The sequence below is a fragment of the Phasianus colchicus genome, chromosome 40 (genome assembly GCF_987193195.1).
Source record: "Phasianus colchicus chromosome 40, bPhaCol1.hap1.1, whole genome shotgun sequence".
Taxonomy (NCBI): Eukaryota; Metazoa; Chordata; class Aves; order Galliformes; family Phasianidae; genus Phasianus; species Phasianus colchicus.
Genome location: NC_143475.1, coordinates 1,309,635 through 1,329,411, shown reverse-complemented (window position 1 = coordinate 1,329,411; position 19,777 = coordinate 1,309,635). Strand labels below are relative to the sequence as shown.

At 47.1% G+C, this 19,777-nt stretch overlaps 1 protein-coding gene across 1 annotated transcript in view; it reads left to right on the top strand.

The window, feature by feature from the left end:
- STX4 (syntaxin 4) overlaps positions 1-19,777 on the top strand; it is a 38,517-nt gene that overhangs the window by 4,096 nt on the left and 14,644 nt on the right. Inside the window, exons 4-6 of the mRNA XM_090130311.1 lie at positions 1,994-2,068; positions 7,111-7,178; positions 16,094-16,202. Of these exons, the coding sequence (XP_089986437.1) occupies positions 1,994-2,068; positions 7,111-7,178; positions 16,094-16,202 (252 nt within the window). The remainder of the gene's footprint in view (positions 1-1,993; positions 2,069-7,110; positions 7,179-16,093; positions 16,203-19,777) is intronic.

Sequence of the window (19,777 nt, the reverse complement as noted above, 5' to 3'; positions counted from 1 at the left end):
TGGATCTCTATGGGGTTTCTATGGGGCTCTATGGGGTTTCCATGGGGTTTCTATGGGGCTCTATGGATCTCTGTGGATCTCTATGGGTTCCTATGGGGCTCTATGGGGTTTCCGTGGGGTTTCTATGGGGTTTCCATGGGGTTTCTGTGGAGCTCTATGGATCTCTATGGGGTTTCTATGCATCTCTATGGATCTCTATGGGGTTTTTATGGATCTGTATGGGGTTTCTATGCATCTCTATGGATCTCTATGGGGTTTTTATGGAGCTCTATGCGTTTTCCATGGGGTTTCCATGGGGTTTCTATGGAGCTCTATGGATCTCTATGGGTTCCTATGGGACTATATGGGGTTTCTATGAGGTTTCTATGGGGTTTTCATGGTGTTTCTATGGAGCTCTATTCATGTCTATGGATCTCTATGGGGTTTCTATGGGGCTCTATGGGGTTTCCATGGGGTTTCTGTGGAGCTCTATGGATGTCTATGGGGTTTCTATGGGGCTCTATGGATCTCTATGGGGTTCCTATGGGGCTCTATGGGGTTTCCATGGGGTTTCTATGGAGCTCTATGGATCTCTATGGGGTTTCTATGCATCTCTATGGATCTCTATGGGGTTTTTATGGATCTCTATGTTTTTCTATGAGGTTTCTATGGGGTTTCCATGGGGTTTCTATGGAGCTCTATGGATGTCTATGGGGTTTCTATGGGGCTCTATGGATCTCTATGGGGTTCCTATGGGGCTCTATGGGGTTTTTATGGGGTTGTATGGATCTCTATGGATCTCTATAGGGTTTTTATGGATCTCTATGGGGTTTCTATGCATCTCTATGGATCTCTGTGGGGTTTTTATGGATCTCTATGGGTTCCTATGGGTTTTCCATGGGGTTTCCATGGGGTTTCTATGGGCCTCTATGGAGCTCTATGGATCTCTATGGGTTCCTATGGGACTATATGGGGTTTCTATGAGGTTTCTATGGGGTTTTCATGGTGTTTCTATGGAGCTCTATGGATCTCTATGGATCTCTATGGGGTTTCTATGGGGCTCTATGGGGTTTCCATGGGGTTTCTATGGAGCTCTATGGATCTCTATGGGGTTTCTATGCATCTCTATGGATCTCTATGGGGTTTTTATGCTTCTCTATGGATCTCTATGTGGTTTTTATGGGGCTTTATGGATGTCTATAGATCTCTATGGGTTCCTATGGGGCTCTATGGGGTTTCCGTGGGGTTTCTATGGGGTTTCCATGGGGTTTCTATGCATCTCTACGGATCTCTATGGGTTCCTCCAGGGCTCTATGGGGTTTCTATGGGGTTTCCATGGGGTTTTTATGGGGCTCTATGGATCTCTATGGGGTTTCTATGCATCTCTATGGTTCTCTATGGGGTTTTTATGGGGCTTTATGGATCTCTATAGATCTCTATGGGTTCCTATGGGGCTCTATGGGGTTTCCGTGGGGTTTCTATGGGGTTTCCATGGGGTTTCTATGCATCTCTATGGATCTCTATGGGTTTCTATGGGGTCTGTGGGGTTTCTATGGGGTTTTATGGGGTTTCTATGGGGCTCTATGGATCTCTATGGGTTCCTATGGGGTTTCCATGGGGTTTCCATGGGCCTCTATGGATCTCTATGAATCTTTATGGGGTTCCTATGGGGCTCTATGGGGTTTCCGTGGGGTTTCTATGGGGCTCTATGGATCTCTATGGATTTCTGTGGGGTTTCCATGGGGTTGCATGGATCTCTATGGATCTCTATGGGTTCCTATGGGGCTCTATGGGGTTTCTATGGGGTTTCCATGGGGTTTCTATGCATCTCTATGGATCTCTATGGATTTCTATGGGGTTTCTATGCATCTCTATGGTTCTCTATGGGGTTTTTATGGGGCTTTATGGATCTCTATAGATCTCTATGGGTTCCTATGGGGCTCTATGGGGTTTCTATGGGTTTTCTGTGGGGTTTCTATGGGGCAGCCCCCACGTCAGCCCTTTCCCCCATCAGAGCAGAAGCGCGCTCTGCAGGCCCAGCAGGAGGAGCTGCAGCAGCTCACCAACCAGACCCGCAGCCACCTCCAAGGTGGGACCCCAAAATCCCCCAAATCCGCCCCAAAATCCCCCATTTCCCCCTCAAAATCCGCTTTTTCCCCTCCAAGAAACCCTATAGGATCAAAAAATCCCATTATAGCATCGCAAAATCCCCCAAATCCACCCCCAAATCCCCCATTTCCCCTCCAAAATCCCATTTTTTCCCCCCAGGAAACCCCACAAGTCCAAAAAATCCCATTATAGGATTCCTAAAATCCCCCAAATCCACCCCCAAATCCTCCATTTCCTCTCCAAAATCCCTTTTCCCCTCCAAGAAACCCTATAGGATCAAAAAATCCCATTATAGCATCGTAAAATCCCCCAAATCCACCCCCAAAATCCCCCATTTCCCCCTCAAAATCCCATTTTTCCCCACCAAGAAACCCTATAGGATCAAAAAATCCCATTATAGCATCGCAAAATCCCCTATTTCCCCCCCCAAAATCCCTTTTCCCCTCCAAGAAACCCCACAAGTCCAAAAAATCCCATTATAGGATTCCTAAAATCCCCCAAATCCACCCCCAAATCCTCCATTTCCTCTCCAAAATCCCTTTTCCCCTCCAAGAAACCATATAGGATCAAAAAATCCCATTATAGCATCGCAAAATCCCCCAAATCCACCCCCAAATCCCCCATTTCCCCTCCAAAATCCCATTTTTCCCCACCAAGAAACCCTATAGGATCAAAAAATCCCATTATAGCATCGCAAAATCCCCCAAATCCACCCCCAAATCCCCCATTTCCCCTCCAAAATCCCATTTTTTCTCCTCCAAGAAACCCCACAAGTCCAAATAATCCCATTATAGCATCCCCAAATCCCCCATTTCCCCCCCCAAAAATCCCTTTTCCCCTCCAAGAAACCCCACAAGTCCAAAAAATCCCATTTTAGGATTCCTAAAATCCCCCAAATCCACCCCCAAATCCTCCGTTTCCCCTCCAAAATCCCATTTTTCCCCTCCAAGAAACCCTATAGGATCAAAAAATCCCATTATAGCATCGTAAAATCCCCCAAATCCACCCCCAAAATCCCCCATTTCCCCCTCAAAATCCCATTTTTCCCCACCAAGAAACCCTATAGGATCAAAAAATCCCATTATAGCATCGCAAAATCCCCTATTTCCCCCCCCAAAATCCCTTTTCCCCTCCAAGAAACCCCACAAGTCCAAAAAATCCCATTATAGGATTCCTAAAATCCCCCAAATCCACCCCCAAATCCTCCATTTCCTCTCCAAAATCCCTTTTCCCCTCCAAGAAACCATATAGGATCAAAAAATCCCATTATAGCATCGCAAAATCCCCCAAATCCACCCCCAAATCCCCCATTTCCCCTCCAAAATCCCATTTTTCCCCACCAAGAAACCCTATAGGATCAAAAAATCCCATTATAGCATCGCAGAATCCCCCAAATCCACCCCCAAATCCCCCATTTCCCCTCCAAAATCCCATTTTTTCTCCTCCAAGAAACCCCACAAGTCCAAAAAATCCCATTATAGCATCGCAAAATCCCCCAAATCCACCCCCAAATCCCCCATTTCCCCTCCAAAATCCCATTTTTTCTCCTCCAAGAAACCCCACAAGTCCAAATAATCCCATTATAGCATCCCAAAATCCCCCATTTCCCCCCCAAAATCCCTTTTCCCTTCCAAGAAACCCCACAAGTCCAAAAAATCCCATTATAGGATTCCTAAAATCCCCCAAATCCACCCCCAAATCCTCCATTTCCTCTCCAAAATCCCTTTTCCCCTCCAAGAAACCATATAGGATCAAAAAATCCCATTATAGCATCGCAAAATCCCCCAAATCCACCCCCAAATCCCCCATTTCCCCTCCAAAATCCCATTTTTCCCCACCAAGAAACCCTATAGGATCAAAAAATCCCATTATAGCATCGCAGAATCCCCCAAATCCACCCCCAAATCCCCCATTTCCCCTCCAAAATCCCATTTTTCCCCTCCAAGAAACCCTATAGGATCAAAAAATCCCATTATAGCATCGCAGAATCCCCCAAATCCACCCCCAAATCCCCAATTTCCCCCATTTCCCCCCCAAATTCCCATTTCCCCCCAAAATCCCATTTCCCCCCAAAATCCCTCATTTTCCCCCCAAATTCCCCCCAAAACCCCCAATTTTCCCCCAAATTCCCCCCATTTCCCCCCAAACCCCCAATTTCCCCCCAAATTCCCCCCTTTTTCCCCCAAAATCCCCCATTTCCCCCCCAATTTCCCCCCAAAACCCCTCATTTCCCCCCATTTTCCCCCATTTCCCCCCAAAACCCCCTATTTCCCCCAAAAAACCTCCGTTTTCCCCCAATTTCCCGCCAAAACCCCCAATTTCCCCCCAAATTCCCCCCATTTCCCCCAAATCCCCCAATTCCCCCCCAAATGCCCCCAAAATCCCTCATTTCCCCCCCATTTTCCCCCATTTCCCCCCAAAATCCCCCATTTTCCCCCCAAAACCCCCAATCCCCCCCCAAAATCCTCCATTTCCCCCGTTTTCCCCCCAAAACCCCCAATTTCCCCCCAAATTCCCCCCATTTCCCCCCAAAATCCCCCATTTTCCCCCCAAATTGCCCCCAATTTCCCCCCAAGACCCCTCATTTCCCCCCCATTTTCCCCCATTTCCCCCCCAAAATCCCCCATTTTCCCCCATTTTCCCCCCAATTTCCCCTCATTTCCCCCCAAATTCCCCAATTTCCCCCTAAATTTCCCCCTTTCCCCCCATAACCCCCGAGTTTCCCCCCAAATTCCCCCATTTCCCCCCAAATTCCCCCCATTTCCCCCCAAAATCCCCCATTTTTCCCCCAAATTGCCCCCAATTTCACCCCCAAACCCCTCATTTCCCCCCCATTTTCCCCCATTTTCCCCCAAAACCCCAAATCCCCCCCCCAAATCCTCCATTTTCCCCCAATTTCCCCCCAAAACCCCCAATTTCCCCCCAAATCCCCATTTTCCCCCCAAATTCCCCCCATTTCCCCCCCATTTCCCCCCATTTTTCCCCCAAATTGCCCCCAATTTCCCCCCAAAACCCCTCATTTCCCCCCCATTTTCCCCCATTTTCCCCCCAAAACCCCCAATTCCCCCCCAAAAAACCTCCATTTTCCCCCAATTTCCCCCCTAAACCCCCATTTCCCCCCCAAATCCCCCAATTCCCCCCCAAATGCCCCCAAAATCCCTCATTCCCCCCCCAAAATCCCGCATTTTCGCCCGTTTTCCCCCCAAAACCCCAAATTTCCCCCCAAATTCCCCCCATTTCCCCCCAAAATCCCCCATTTTCCCCCCAAATTCCCCCCAAAACCCCTCATTTCCCCCCCCATTTTCCCCCATTTCCCCCCCAAAATCCCCCGTTTTCCCCCCAATTTCCCCTCATTTCCCCCCCAAATTCCCCATTTCCCCCCCCATTTTCCCCCTTTCCCCCCCAAAACACCCAGTTTCCCCCCAAATTCCCCCCATTTCCCCCCAAAATCCCCCATTTTCCCCCCAAATTGCCCCCAATTTCCCCCCAAAACCCCTCATTTCCCCCCATTTTCCCCCATTTCCCCCCAAAATCCCCCATTTTCCCCCATTTTCCCCCCATTTCCCCCCCAATTTCCCCTCATTTCCCCCCAAATTCCCCAGTTTCCCCCTAAATTTCCCCCTTTCCCCCCCAAAACCCCCAGTTTCCCCCCAAATTCCCCCCATTTCCCCCCAAAATCCCCCATTTCCCCCCAAATTGCCCCCAATTTCCCCCCAAAACCCCTCATTTCCCCCCCATTTTCCCCCATTTCCCCCCATTTTCCCCCCAAATTCCCCCCATTTCCCCCCAAAATCCCGCATTTTCCCCCCAAATTGCCCCCAATTTCCCCCCAAAACCCCTCATTTCCCCCCCATTTTCCCCCATTTCCCCCCAAAACCCCCAATTCCCCGCAAATTCCCCCCATTTCCCCCCAAAATCCCCCATTTTCCCCCCAAATTACCCCCATTTCCCCCCAAAATCCCCCATTTCCCCCCAAATTGCCCCCAATTTCGCCCCACAACCCCTCATTTCCCCTCCATTTTCCCCCATTTCCCCCCCAAAATCCCCCCAAATTGCCCCCATTTCCCCCCAAAATCCCCCATTTTCCCCCCATTTTCCCCCTCATTTCCCCTCATTTCCCCCCAAATTCCCCAATTTCCCCCTAAATTTCCCCCTTTCCCCCCCAAAACCCCCAGTTTCCCCCCAAAACCTCCAATTTCCCCCCAAATTCCCCCTATTTCCCCCCAAAACCCCCAATTTCCCCCAAATTCCCCCCGTTTCCCCCCAAAATCCCCCATTTTCCCCCATTTTCCCCCCATTTTCCCCTCATTTCCCCCCAAATTCCCCAATTTCCCCCTAAATTTCCCCCTTTCCCCTCCAAAACCCCGAATTTCCCCCCAAAACCCCCAATTTCCCCCCAAAATCCCCCATTTTCCCCAAAAATTCCCCTCACTTCCCCCCAAAACCCCCAATTTCCCCCCAAAACCCCTCATTTCCCCCCCATTTTCCCCCATTTCCCCCCAAAATCCCCCATTTTCCCCCATTTTCCCCCCAATTTCCCCTCATTTCCCCCCAAATTCCCCGATTTCCCCCTAAATTTCCCCCTTTCCCCCCCAAATCCCCCAATTTCCCCCCATTTTCCCCCAATTTCCCCCCAAAATCCCCCATTTTCCCCCAAAATTCCCCTCATTTCCCCCCAAAACCCCCAATTTCCCCCCATTTTCCCCCATTTCCCCCCCATTTTCCCCCATTTCCCCCCAAAACCCCCAATTCCCCCCCCAAAAAACCTCCATTTTCCCCCAGTTTCCCCCCAAAACCACCAATTTCCCCCCAATTTCCCCTCATTTCCCCCCAAAACCCCCATTTTCCCCCCAAATCCCCCATTTCCCCCCAATTTCCCCCCATTTCCCCCCAATTTCCCCTCATTTCCCCCCAAATTCCCCCATTTTCCCCCCCTCCCCAAACAAACAAACAAAAAACCTTCATTTCTCCCCCCCCAACCCCAAATACCCCAAAATCTCCGGATTTCACCCCAAATCGCAGCCCTGGATCCCGGCCCGGAGGACCAGGAAAACTTCAGCTCCATCAGCGCCCGCGTCAGGCGCACGCAGGTGCCTTTTTTTGGGGTGAAAAAGGGGATTTTTGGGGCTTTTGGGGCCGTTTTGGGGCTTTTGGGGGCTTTTTGGGGGGATTTTTGGTGTTTTTTGGGGCTTTTTTGTGGGATTTTGGGGGCTTTTTTGGGGATTCTGAGGGGGATTTTGGGGTGAAAAATGGGATTTTGGGGGAGAAAGAGGAGATTTGGGGTCGGTGGGGATTTGGGGTGAAAAAGGGGATTTTGGGGGCTTTTGGGGCCATTTTGGGGCTTTTTTGGGGCTTTTTGGGGGGATTTTTGGTGTTTTTTGGGGCTTTTTTGTGGGATTTTGGGTCTTTCTGGGGCTTTTTTGTGGGATTTTTGGGGGTTTTGGGGGGATTTTAGGGGGATTTTGGGGTGAAAATGGGATTTTTGGGGGCTGAATTTGGGGCATTTTGGGGCTTTTTGGGGGGATTTTTGGTGTTTTTTGGGGTTTTTTTGTGGGATTTTTGGTGTTTTGGGCGATTCTGAGGGGGATTTTGGGGTGAAAAATGGGATTTTTGGGGAGAAAGAGGAGATTTGGGGTCGGCGGGGATTTGGGGTGAAAAAGGGGATTTTTGGGGCTGTGTGAATTTGGGGCATTTTGGGGCTTTTGGGGGCTTTTTTGTGGGATTTTTGGTCATTTTGGGGCTTTTTTGTGGGATTTTTGGTGTTTTTGGGCGATTCTGAGGGGGATTTTGGGGTGAAAAAGGGGATTTTTGGGGAGAAAGAACAGATTTGGGGTCGGTGGGGATTTGGGGTGAAAAAGGGACATTTGGGGCATTTTGGGGCCATTTTGGGGCTTTTTTGTGGGTGTTTTTGGGGGATTCTGAGGGGGATTTTGGGGTGAAAATGGAATTTTTGGGCTTTTGGGGCCACTTTGGGGCATTTTGGGGCTTTTTGGGGGGATTTTTGGTCATTTTGGAGGATATTAGGAGGGATTTTGGGGTGAAAATGGGATTTTTGGGGGTTTTTGGGGAGAAAGAGGAGATTTCGGGTCGGTGGGGATTTGGGGTGAAAAAAGGGATTTTTGGGGCTGTGTGATTTTGGGTCTTTTTGGGGCTTTTTTGTGGGACTATGGCTCATTTTGGGGCTTTTTGTGGGATTTTTGGTGTTTTGGGGGGATTCTGAGGGGGATTTTGGGGTGAAAAATGGGATTTTTGGGGAGAAAGAGCAGATTTGGGGTCGGTGGGGATTTGGGGTGAAAAAGGGACATTTGGGGCATTTTGGGGCCATTTTGGGGCTTTTTTGTGGGATTTTTGGTGTTTTTGGGGGATTCTGAGGGGGATTTTGGGGTGAAAATGGGATTTTTGGGGCTTTTGGGGCCATTTTGGGGTTGGTGGGGATTTGGGGTGAAAAAGGGGATTTTGGGGGCTGTGTGAGTTTTGGGCATTTTGGGGCTTTTTTCTGGGCTTTTTGGTGTTTTGGGGGGATTCTGAGAGGGATTTTGGGGTGAAAATGGGATTTTTGGGGCTGTGTGAATTTGGGGCGTTTGGGGGCTTTTTGGGGCTTTTTTGTGGGATTTTTGGTGTTTTTGGGGCTTTTTTGAGGGATTTTTGGTGTTTTGGGGGGATTCTGAGGGGGATTTTGGGGTGAAAATGGGATTTTTGGGCTTTTGGGGCCACTTTGGGGCATTTTGGGGCTTTTTGGGGGGATTTTTGGGCATTTTGGAGGATTTTAGGGGGGATTTTGGGGTGAAAATGGGATTTTTGGGGAGTTTTGGGGGAGAAAGAGGAGATTTGGGGTCGGCGGGGATTTGGGGTGAAAAAGGGGATTTTTGGGGCTGTGTGAATTTGGGGCATTTTGGGGCTTTTGGGGGCTTTTTTGTGGGATTTTTGGTCATTTTGGGGCTTTTTTGTGGGATTTTGGGGGGTTTTGGGGGATTTTAGGGGGATTTTGGGGTGAAAATGGGATTTTTGGGGGCTGAATTTGGGGCATTTTGGGGCTTTTTGGGGGGATTTTTGGTGTTTTTGGGGGCTTTTTTGTGGGATTTTTGGTGTTTTGGGCGATTCTGAGGGGGATTTTGGGGTGAAAAATGGGATTTTTGGGGAGAAAGAGGAGATTTGGGGTCGGTGGGGATTTGGGGTGAAAAAGGGGATTTTTGGGGCTGTGTGAATTTGGGGCATTTTGGGGCTTTTGGGGGCTTTTTTTGTGGGATTTTTGGTCATTTTGGGGCTTTTTTGTGGGATTTTTGGTGTTTTTGGGGGATTCTGAGGGGGATTTTGGGGTGAAAAATGGGATTTTTGGGGAGAAAGAGCAGATTTGGGGTCAGTGGTGATTTGAGGTGAAAAAGGGACATTTGGGGCATTTTGGGGCCATTTTGGGGCTTTTTTTGTGGGATTTTTGGTGTTTTTGGGGGATTCTGAGGTGGATTTTGGGGTGAAAATGGGATTTTTGGGCTTTTGGGGCCACTTTGGGGCATTTTGGGGCTTTTTGGGGGGATTTTTGGGCATTTTGGAGGATTTTAGGGGGGATTTTGGGGTGAAAATGGGATTTTTGGGGAGTTTTGGGGGAGAAAGAGGAGATTTGGGGTCGGTGGGGATTTGGGGTGAAAAAAGGGATTTTTGGGGCTGTGTGATTTTGGGTCTTTTTGGGGCTTTTTTGTGGGACTTTGGCTCATTTTGGGGCTTTTTGTGGGATTTTTGGTGTTTTGGGGGGATTCTGAGGGGGGATTTTGGGGGTGAAAAAGGGGATTTTGGGGGCTATTGGGGCCGTTTTGGGGTCGGGGATTTTGGGGTGAAAAAGGGGATTTTGGGGACTGTGTGAACTTGGGGCATTTTGGGGCATTTGGGGGCTTTATTTGTGGGATTTTTGGGCATTTTGGAGGATTTTAGGGGGATTTGGGGGTGAAAATGGGATTTTTGGGGAGAAAGAGGAGATTTGGGGTCGGTGGGGATTTGGGGTGAAAAATGGGATTTTTGGGGCTGTGTGAATTTGGGCCATTTTGGGTCTTTTGGGGGCTTTTTTGTGGGACTTTGGCTCATTTTGGGGCTTTTTGTGGGATTTTTGGTGTTTGGGGGGATTCTGAGGGGGATTTTGGGGTGAAAAATGGGATTTTTGGGGAGAAAGAGGAGATTTGGGGTCGGTGGGGATTTGGGGTGAAATAGGGGATTTTTGGGGCTGTGTGAATTTGGGGCATTTTGGGGCTTTTGGGGGCTTTTTTTGTGGGATTTTTGGTCATTTTGGGGCTTTTTTGTGGGATTTTTGGTGTTTTTGGGCGATTCTGAGGGGGATTTTGGGGTGAAAAATGGGATTTTTGGGGAGAAAGAGCAGATTTGGGGTCGGTGGGGATTTGGGGTGAAAAAGGGACATTTGGGGCATTTGGGGGCCATTTTGGGGCTTTTTTGTGGGATTTTTGGTGTTTTTGGGGGATTCTGAGGTGGATTTTGGGGTGAAAATGGGATTTTTGGGCTTTTGGGGCCACTTTGGGGCATTTTGGGGCTTTTTGGGGGGATTTTTGGGCATTTTGGAGGATTTTAGGGGGGATTTTGGGGTGAAAATGGGATTTTTGGGGAGTTTTGGGGGAGAAAGAGGAGATTTGGGGTCGGTGGGGATTTGGGGTGAAAAAAGGGATTTTTGGGGCTGTGTGATTTTGGGTCTTTTTGGGGCTTTTTTGTGGGACTTTGGCTCATTTTGGGGCTTTTTGTGGGATTTTTGGTGTTTTGGGGGGATTCTGAGGGGGGATTTTGGGGGTGAAAAAGGGGATTTTGGGGGCTATTGGGGCCGTTTTGGGGTCGGGGATTTTGGGGTGAAAAAGGGGATTTTGGGGACTGTGTGAACTTGGGGCATTTTGGGGCATTTGGGGGCTTTATTTGTGGGATTTTTGGGCATTTTGGAGGATTTTAGGGGGATTTGGGGGTGAAAATGGGATTTTTGGGGAGAAAGAGGAGATTTGGGGTCGGTGGGGATTTGGGGTGAAAAATGGGATTTTTGGGGCTGTGTGAATTTGGGCCATTTTGGGTCTTTTGGGGGCTTTTTTGTGGGACTTTGGCTCATTTTGGGGCTTTTTGTGGGATTTTTGGTGTTTGGGGGGATTCTGAGGGGGATTTTGGGGTGAAAAATGGGATTTTTGGGGAGAAAGAGGAGATTTGGGGTCGGTGGGGATTTGGGGTGAAATAGGGGATTTTTGGGGCTGTGTGAATTTGGGGCATTTTGGGGCTTTTGGGGGCTTTTTTTGTGGGATTTTTGGTCATTTTGGGGCTTTTTTGTGGGATTTTTGGTGTTTTTGGGCGATTCTGAGGGGGATTTTGGGGTGAAAAATGGGATTTTTGGGGAGAAAGAGCAGATTTGGGGTCGGTGGGGATTTGGGGTGAAAAAGGGACATTTGGGGCATTTGGGGGCCATTTTGGGGCTTTTTTGTGGGATTTTTGGTGTTTTTGGGGGATTCTGAGGTGGATTTTGGGGTGAAAATGGGATTTTTGGGCTTTTGGGGCCACTTTGGGGCATTTTGGGGCTTTTTGGGGGGATTTTTGGGCATTTTGGAGGATTTTAGGGGGGATTTTGGGGTGAAAATGGGATTTTTGGGGAGTTTTGGGGGAGAAAGAGGAGATTTGGGGTCGGTGGGGATTTGGGGTGAAAAAAGGGATTTTTGGGGCTGTGTGATTTTGGGTCTTTTTGGGGCTTTTTTGTGGGACTTTGGCTCATTTTGGGGCTTTTTGTGGGATTTTTGGTGTTTTGGGGGGATTCTGAGGGGGGATTTTGGGGGTGAAAAAGGGGATTTTGGGGGCTATTGGGGCCGTTTTGGGGTCGGGGATTTTGGGGTGAAAAAGGGGATTTTGGGGACTGTGTGAACTTGGGGCATTTTGGGGCATTTGGGGGCTTTATTTGTGGGATTTTTGGGCATTTTGGAGGATTTTAGGGGGATTTGGGGGTGAAAATGGGATTTTTGGGGAGAAAGAGGAGATTTGGGGTCGGTGGGGATTTGGGGTGAAAAATGGGATTTTTGGGGCTGTGTGAATTTGGGCCATTTTGGGTCTTTTGGGGGCTTTTTTGTGGGACTTTGGCTCATTTTGGGGCTTTTTGTGGGATTTTTGGTGTTTGGGGGGATTCTGAGGGGGATTTTGGGGTGAAAAATGGGATTTTTGGGGAGAAAGAGGAGATTTGGGGTCGTTGGGGATTTGGGGTGAAATAGGGGATTTTTGGGGCTGTGTGAATTTGGGGCATTTTGGGGCTTTTTGGGGCTTTTTTTGTGGGATTTTTGGTGTTTTTGGGGGCTTTTTGGGGGGATTTTTGGTGCTTTTTTGGGGATTCTGAGGGGGATTTTGGGGTGAAAAATGGGATTTTTGGGGAGAAAGAGGAGATTTGGGGTCGGTGGGGATTTGGGGTGAAAAATGGGATTTTTGGGGCTGTGTGAATTTGGGGCATTTTGGGGCTTTTGGGGGCTTTTTTGTGGGATTTTTGGTCATTTTGGGGCTTTTTTGTGGGATTTTTGGTGTTTTTGGGGGATTCTGAGGGGGATTTTGGGGTGAAAAATGGGATTTTTGGGGAGAAAGAGGAGATTTGGGGTCGGTGGGGATTTGGGGTGAAATAGGGGATTTTGGGGGCTGTGTGAATTTGGGGCATTTTGGGGCTTTTTTGTGGGATTTTTGGTCATTTTGGGGCTTTTTTGTGGGATTTTTGGTGTTTTTGGGGGATTCTGAGAGGGGATTTTGGGGTGAAAAAGGGGATTTTTGGGGCTTTTGGGGCCATTTTGGGTCTTTGTGGGGCTTTTTTTGTGGGATTTTTGGTGTTTTTGGGGGATTCTGAGGGGGATTTTGGGGTGAAAAAGGGGATTTTTGGGCTTTTGGGGCCACTTTGGGGCATTTTGGGGCTTTTTGGGGGGATTTTTGGGCATTTTGGAGGACATTGGGAGGGATTTTGGGGTGAAAATGGGATTTTTGGGGATTTTTGGGGAGAAAGAGGAGATTTGGGGTTGATGGGGATTTGGGGTGAAAAAGGGGATTTTTGGGGCTGTGTGAATCTTGGGCATTTTGGGGCTTTCTGGGGCTTTTTTGTGGGATTTTTGGTGTTTTTGGGGGCTTTTTTGTGGGATTTTGGGTCTTTTTTGGACTTTTTTGTGGGATTTTGGGTCTTTCTGGGGCTTTTTTGTGGGATTTTTGGTGTTTTTGGGGGATTCTGAGGGGGATTTTGGGGTGAAAAATGGGATTTTTGGGGCTTTTGGGGCCATTTTGGGTCTTTGTGGGGCTTTTTTTGTGGGATTTTTGGTGTTTTTCAGGCATTCTGAGGGGGATTTGGGGTGAAAAAGGGTATTTTTGGGGCTGTGTGAATTGGGGGCATTTTGGGGCTTTTGGGGGCTTTTTTGTGGGATTTTTGGTGTTTTTGGGGGATTCTGAGGGGGATTTTGGGGTGAAAAAGGGGATTTTTGGGGAGAAAGAGGAGATTTGGGGTTGATGGGGATTTTGGGGTGAAAAAGGGCCTTTTTGGGGACTTTTGGGGTCATTTAGTGGGATTTCGTGGCTGTTTAGTGGGGTTTTGGGGCCGTTTATTGGGATTTTGGGGTTGTTTATTGGGATTTCGTAGCTGTTTAGTGGGATTTCATGGCCGTTTAGTGGGATTTTGGGTCATTTTTTGGGATTTCGTGGCTGTTTCTTGGGATTTTGGGGCCATTTGATGGGATTTTGGGGCCGTTTAGTGGGATTTTGGGTCATTTTTTGGGATTTTGTGGCTGTTTATTGGGATTTTGGGGCCGTTTAGTGGGATTATGGATCATTTATTGGGATTTTGGGGTTGTTTGGTGGGATTTCGTGGCCATTTGATGGGATTTCGTGGCCGTTTATTGGGATTTTGTGGCCCTTTATTGAGATTTTGAGCTCGTTTGGTGGGATTTCGTGGCTGTTTCTTGGGATTTTGGGGCCATTTGATGGGATTTTGGGGCCGTTTATTGGGATTTTGGGTCATTTATTGGGATTTCGTGGCTGTTTAGTGGGATTTTGGGGCTGTTTAGTGGGATTTTGGGTTATTTTTTGGGATTTCGTGGCTGTTTCTTGGGATTTTGGGGCCATTTATTGGGATTTTGGATCATTTATTGGGATTTTGGGGTCGTTTGGTGGGATTTCGTGGCCATTTGACGGGATTTCGTGGCTGTTTAGTGGGATTTGGGGTCATTTATTTTGCTTTTGGGGTCATTTGGGGAGATTTTGTGGCCGTTTAGTGGGATTTTGGGGCCATTTATTGGGATTTTGGGTCATTTATTGGGATTTCGTGGCTGTTTATTGGGATTTTGGGGCCGTTTAGTGGGATTTTGGGGCCATTTATTGGGATTTTGGGTCATTTATTGGGATTTCGTGGCTGTTTATTGGGATTTTGGGGCCGTTTAGTGGGATTTTGGATCATTTATTGGGATTTTGGGGTCGTTTATTGGGATTTCGTGGCTGTTTATTGCGATTATGGGTCATTTATTGGGATTTTGTGGCCCTTTATTGAGATTTTGGGCTCGTTTGGTGGGATTTTGTGGCCATTTATTGGGATTTTGGGGCCGTTTAGTGGGATTTGGGGCCATTTATTGGGATTTTGGGGTTGTTTATTGGATTTCGTAGCTGTTTAGTGGGATTTTGGGGCCGTTTAGTGGGATTTTGGGTTATTTTTTGGGATTTCGTGGCTGTTTCTTGGGATTTTGGGGCCATTTAGTGGGATTTTGGGGCCGTTTAGTGGGATTTTGGGTCATTTTTTGGGATTTTGGGGCTGTTTATTGGGATTTTGGGGCCTTTTAGTGGGATTTTGGGTCATTTATTGGGATTTCGTGGCTGTTTATTGGGATTTTGGGCCATTTAGTGGGATTTTGTGGCCATTTATTGAGATTTTGGGCTCGTTTGGTGGGATTTTGTGGCCATTTATTGGGATTTTGGGGCCGTTTAGTGGGATTTTGTGGCCATTTGATGGGATTTCGTGGCCGTTTATTGGGATTTTGTGGCCATTTATTGAGATTTTGGGCTCGTTTGGTGGGATTTTGTGGCCATTTATTGGGATTTTGGGGCCGTTTAGTGGGATTTTGGGCCATTTATTGGGATTTTGGGGTTGTTTATTGGATTTCGTAGCTGTTTAGTGGGATTTTGGGGCCGTTAAGTGGGATTTTGGGTCATTTTTTGGGATTTTGTGGCTGTTTATTGGGATTTTGGGGCCGTTTAGTGGGATTTTGGATCACTTATTGGGATTTTGGGGTTGTTTGGTGGGATTTCGTGGCCATTTGATGGGATTTCGTGGCTGTTTATTGGGATTTTGTGGCTATTTATTGAGATTTTGAGCTCGTTTGGTGGGATTTCGTGGCTGTTTCTTGGGATTTTGGGGCCATTTGATGGGATTTTGGGGCCGTTTAGTGGGATTTTGGGTCATTTTTTGGGATTTCATGGCTGTTTAGTGGGATTTTGGGGCCGTTTAGTGGGATTTTGGATCATTTATTGGGATTTCGTGGCTGTTTATTGGGATTTTGTAGCCATTTATTGGGATTTTGGGGCCATTTATTGGGATTTCGTGGCCATTTGTTGGGATTTCATGGCCGTTTAGTGGCATTTGGGGTCATTTATTGGGATTTTGGGGTCGTTTGGTGGGATTTCGTGGCCATATGTTGGATTTGTGGGGCCATTTATTGGGATTTTGTGGCCATTTGGTGGGATTTCATGACCGTTTATTGGGATTTGGTGTCATTTATTGGGATTTTGGGGCCGTTTGGTGGGATTTCGTGGCCATTTATTGGGATTTTGGGGCCATTTATTGGTATTTGGGGTCATTTATTGGGATTTTGGGGTCGTTTATTGGGATTTCGTGGCCGTTTATTGGGATTATGGGTCATTTATTGGGATTTTGTGGCCATTTATTGAGATTTTGAGCTCGTTTGGTGGGATTTCGTGGCTGTTTCTTGGGATTTTGGGGCCGTTCGTTGGGATTTTGGGTTAATTTCTTGGGCTTTTGGGTTTTTTGCAGCACGGGGTCCTCCTGCAGCAGTTCCTGGATGTGACCTCGAGGCTCCACGCAGCTCAGAGCCACTACAGGCAGCGCTGCCTGCAGCGAGTGCGGCGCCATCTGCACATCAGTCAGTGCCAAAATGCCCCAAAATGCCCCAAAAATGGGAAAAAGGGCCCCAAAATGGCCCCAAAATGAAACGAAACGGCCCCCAAATGACTTTAAAGGGGAAAAAATGGCTGAAAATGGCCCCAAAATGGCCCCAAAATGGCAAAAATGGCCCCAAAATGGCCACCAAAAATGGCCAAAATGGCCCCAAAAATGTCACCAAAAATGACTCCAAAATGGCCCCAAAAATGGCAAAAATGACCCCAAAAAAGGCAAAAATGACCCCAAAAATGGCCCCAAAAATGGCAAAAATGGCCCCAAAATGGCCCCAAAATGACCCCAAAAGTGACCCCAAAATGACCCCAGAATGGCCCCCAGAATGGCAAAAATGACCCCCAAAATGGCCCCAAAAATGGCAAAATGACCCCAAAAATGACCCCAAAAGGGACCCCAAAAATGGCCCCCGAAATGGCCCCAAAATGCCCCAAAAATGGGAAAAAGGGCCCCAAAATGGCTCCAAATGAAAGGAAACGGCCCCCAAATGGCTTTAAAGGGGAAAAAATGGCTGAAAACGGCCCCAAAATGGCAAAAAATGGCCCCAAAATTGGCCAAAATGACCCCAAAAATGGCCCAAAAATGGCCCCAAAAATGTCACCAAAAATGACTCCAAAATGGCACCAAAAATGGCAAAAATGACCCCAGAAATGACCCCAGAATGGCCCCCAAAATGGCAAAAATGGCCCCAAAAATGACCCCAAAAATGACCCAAAAATGGCAAAAATGACCCCAGAAATGACCCCAAAATGGCCCCAAAAATGGCAAAATGACCCCAAAAATGACCCCAAAATGGCCCTCAAAATGGCAAAAATGGCCCCAAAATGGCCCCAAAAATGACCCCAAAAATGGCAAAAATGGCCCCAAAAATGCAAAATTGACACCAAAAATGACGCCCAAAATGGCCCCAAAAATGGCCTCAAAAATGCCCCAAAAATGGGAAAAAGGGCCCCAAAAATGACCCCAAAATGAAACGAAACGGCCCCCAAATGGCTTTAAAGGGGAAAAAATGGCTGAAAATGGCCCCAAAAATGGCCCCAAAATGGCCACCAAAAATGACACCAAAATGGCACCAAAAATGGCAAAAATGACCCCAGAAATGACCCCAGAATGGCCCCAAAAATGACCCCAAAAGTGGCCCCAAAAATGACCCCATAAGTGACCCCAAAATGACCCCAGAATGGCCCCCAGAATGGCAAAAATGACCCCAAAAATGGCCCCAAAAATGGCAAAATGACCCCAAAAATGACCCCAAAAATGGCCCAAAAATGGCCCAAAAATGGCCCCAAAAATGACCCCAAAAATGGGAAAAAGGGCCCCAAAAATGACCCCAAAAATGACCCCAAAAATGGCCCCAAAAATGGCCCAAAAATGGCAAAAATGGCCCCAAAAATGCAAAAATGACACCAAAAATGGCCCCAAAATGGCCACCAAAAATGACTCCAAAATGGCCCCAAAAATGCAAAAATGACCCCAAAAATGACCCCAGAATGGCCCCCAAAATGGCAAAAATGGCCCCAAAAATGACCCCAAAAATGGCCCCAAAAATGCAAAAATGACACCAAAAATGACGCCCAAAATGACCCCAAAAATGGCAAAAATGGCCCCAAAAATGCAAAAATGACCCCAAAAATGGCCCCAAAAATGCAAAAATGACACCAAAAATGACCCCAAAAATGACCCAAAAATGGCAAAAATGGCCCCAAAAATGACCCCCAAAATGGCCCCAAAAATGGCAAAAATGACCCAAAAATTATCCCAAAAATGACCCCAAAAATTATCCCAAAAATGGCCCCAAAAATGACCCAAAAATGGCAAAAATGACCCCAAAAATGCAAAAATGACCCCAAAAATGACCCCAGAATGGCCCCCAAAATGGCAAAAATGGCCCCAAAAATGACCCCAAAAATGACCCCAAAAATGGCCCCAAAAATGACCCCAAAAATGGCAAAGATGGCCCCAAAAATGACCCCAAAAATGACCCCAAAAATGGCCCCAAAAATGACCCCAAAAATGACCCCAAAAATGGCAAAAATGACCCCAAAAATGACCCAAAAAATGAACCCCAAAAATGACCCAAAAATGGCAAAAATGACCCCCAAAATGACCCCAAAATGGCAAAAATTATCCCAAAAATGACCCCAGAAATGGCCCCGAAAATGACCCCAAAAATGGCAAAAATGGCCCCAAAAATGACCCCCAAAATGGCCCAAAAATGACCCCAAAAATGGCCCCAAAAATGGCCCAAAAATGGCAAAAATGACCCCAAAAATGCAAAAATGACACCAAAAATGGCCCCAAAATGGCCACCAAAAATGACTCCAAAATGGCCCCAAAAATGCAAAAATGACCCCAAAAATGACCCCAGAATGGCCCCCAAAATGGCAAAAATGGCCCCAAAAATGACCCCAAAAATGACCCCAAAAATGGCCCCAAAAATGCAAAAATGACACCAAAAATGACGCCCAAAATGGCCCCAAAAATGGCAAAAATGGCCCCAAAAATGACCCCAAAAATGGCAAAAATGGCCCCAAAAATGCAAAAATGACACCAAAAATGACGCCCAAAATGGCCCCAAAAATGGCAAAAGTGACCCCAAAAATGACCCCAAAATGACCCAAAAATGGCCCCAAAAATGACCCCCAAAATGGCAAAAATGACCCCAAAAATGGCCCCAAGAATGGCAAAAATGACCCCAAAAATGACCCTAAAAATGGCAAAAATGACCCCAAAAATGGCCCCAAAAATGACCCCAAAAATGCCCTAAAAAACGACCCCAAAAATGCAGAAATGGCCCCAAAATGCCCTGAAACTGACATTTATTAATTGGGTTTGGGGGTATTAATTGGCTATTAATGGGGTTTGGGGCAATTAATGGGGTTTTGGGGCAATTAATGGGGTTTTTGGTGCTATTAATGGGTTTTTTGAGGCTATTAATGGGGTTTTTGGGGCTATTAATGGGGTTTTTGAGGCTATTAATGGGGCTTTGAGGCTATTAATGGGGTATTTGAGGCTATTAATGGGGTTTGGGGGCTATTAGTGGGGTTTTTGTGGTCTATTAATGGGGTTTTTGAGGCTATTAATGGGGTTTTGGGGCTATTAAACCGGTTTTTGTGACTATTAATGGGGTTTTGGTGCTATTAATGGGGTTTTGAGGCTATTAATGGCTTTTTTGGGGCTATTAATGGGGTTTTGGGGGCAATTAATTGGGTTTTGAGGCTATTAATGGGGTTTTAGAGGCTATTAATGGGGTTTTGCTTCTATTAATGGGGTTTTTGAGGCTATTAATGGGGTTTTGGGGCTATTAATGGGGTTTTGGTGCTATTAATGGGGTTTTGAGGCTATTAATGGGGTTTTGGGGCTATTAATGGGGTTTTGGTGCTATTAATGGGGTTTTGAGGCTATTAATGGCTTTTTTGGGGCTATTAATGGGGTTTTGGGGGCAATTAATTGGGTTTTGAGGCTATTAATGGGGTTTTAGAGGCTATTAATGGGGTTTTGCTTCTATTAATGGGGTTTTGGTGCTATTAATGGGGTTTTTGA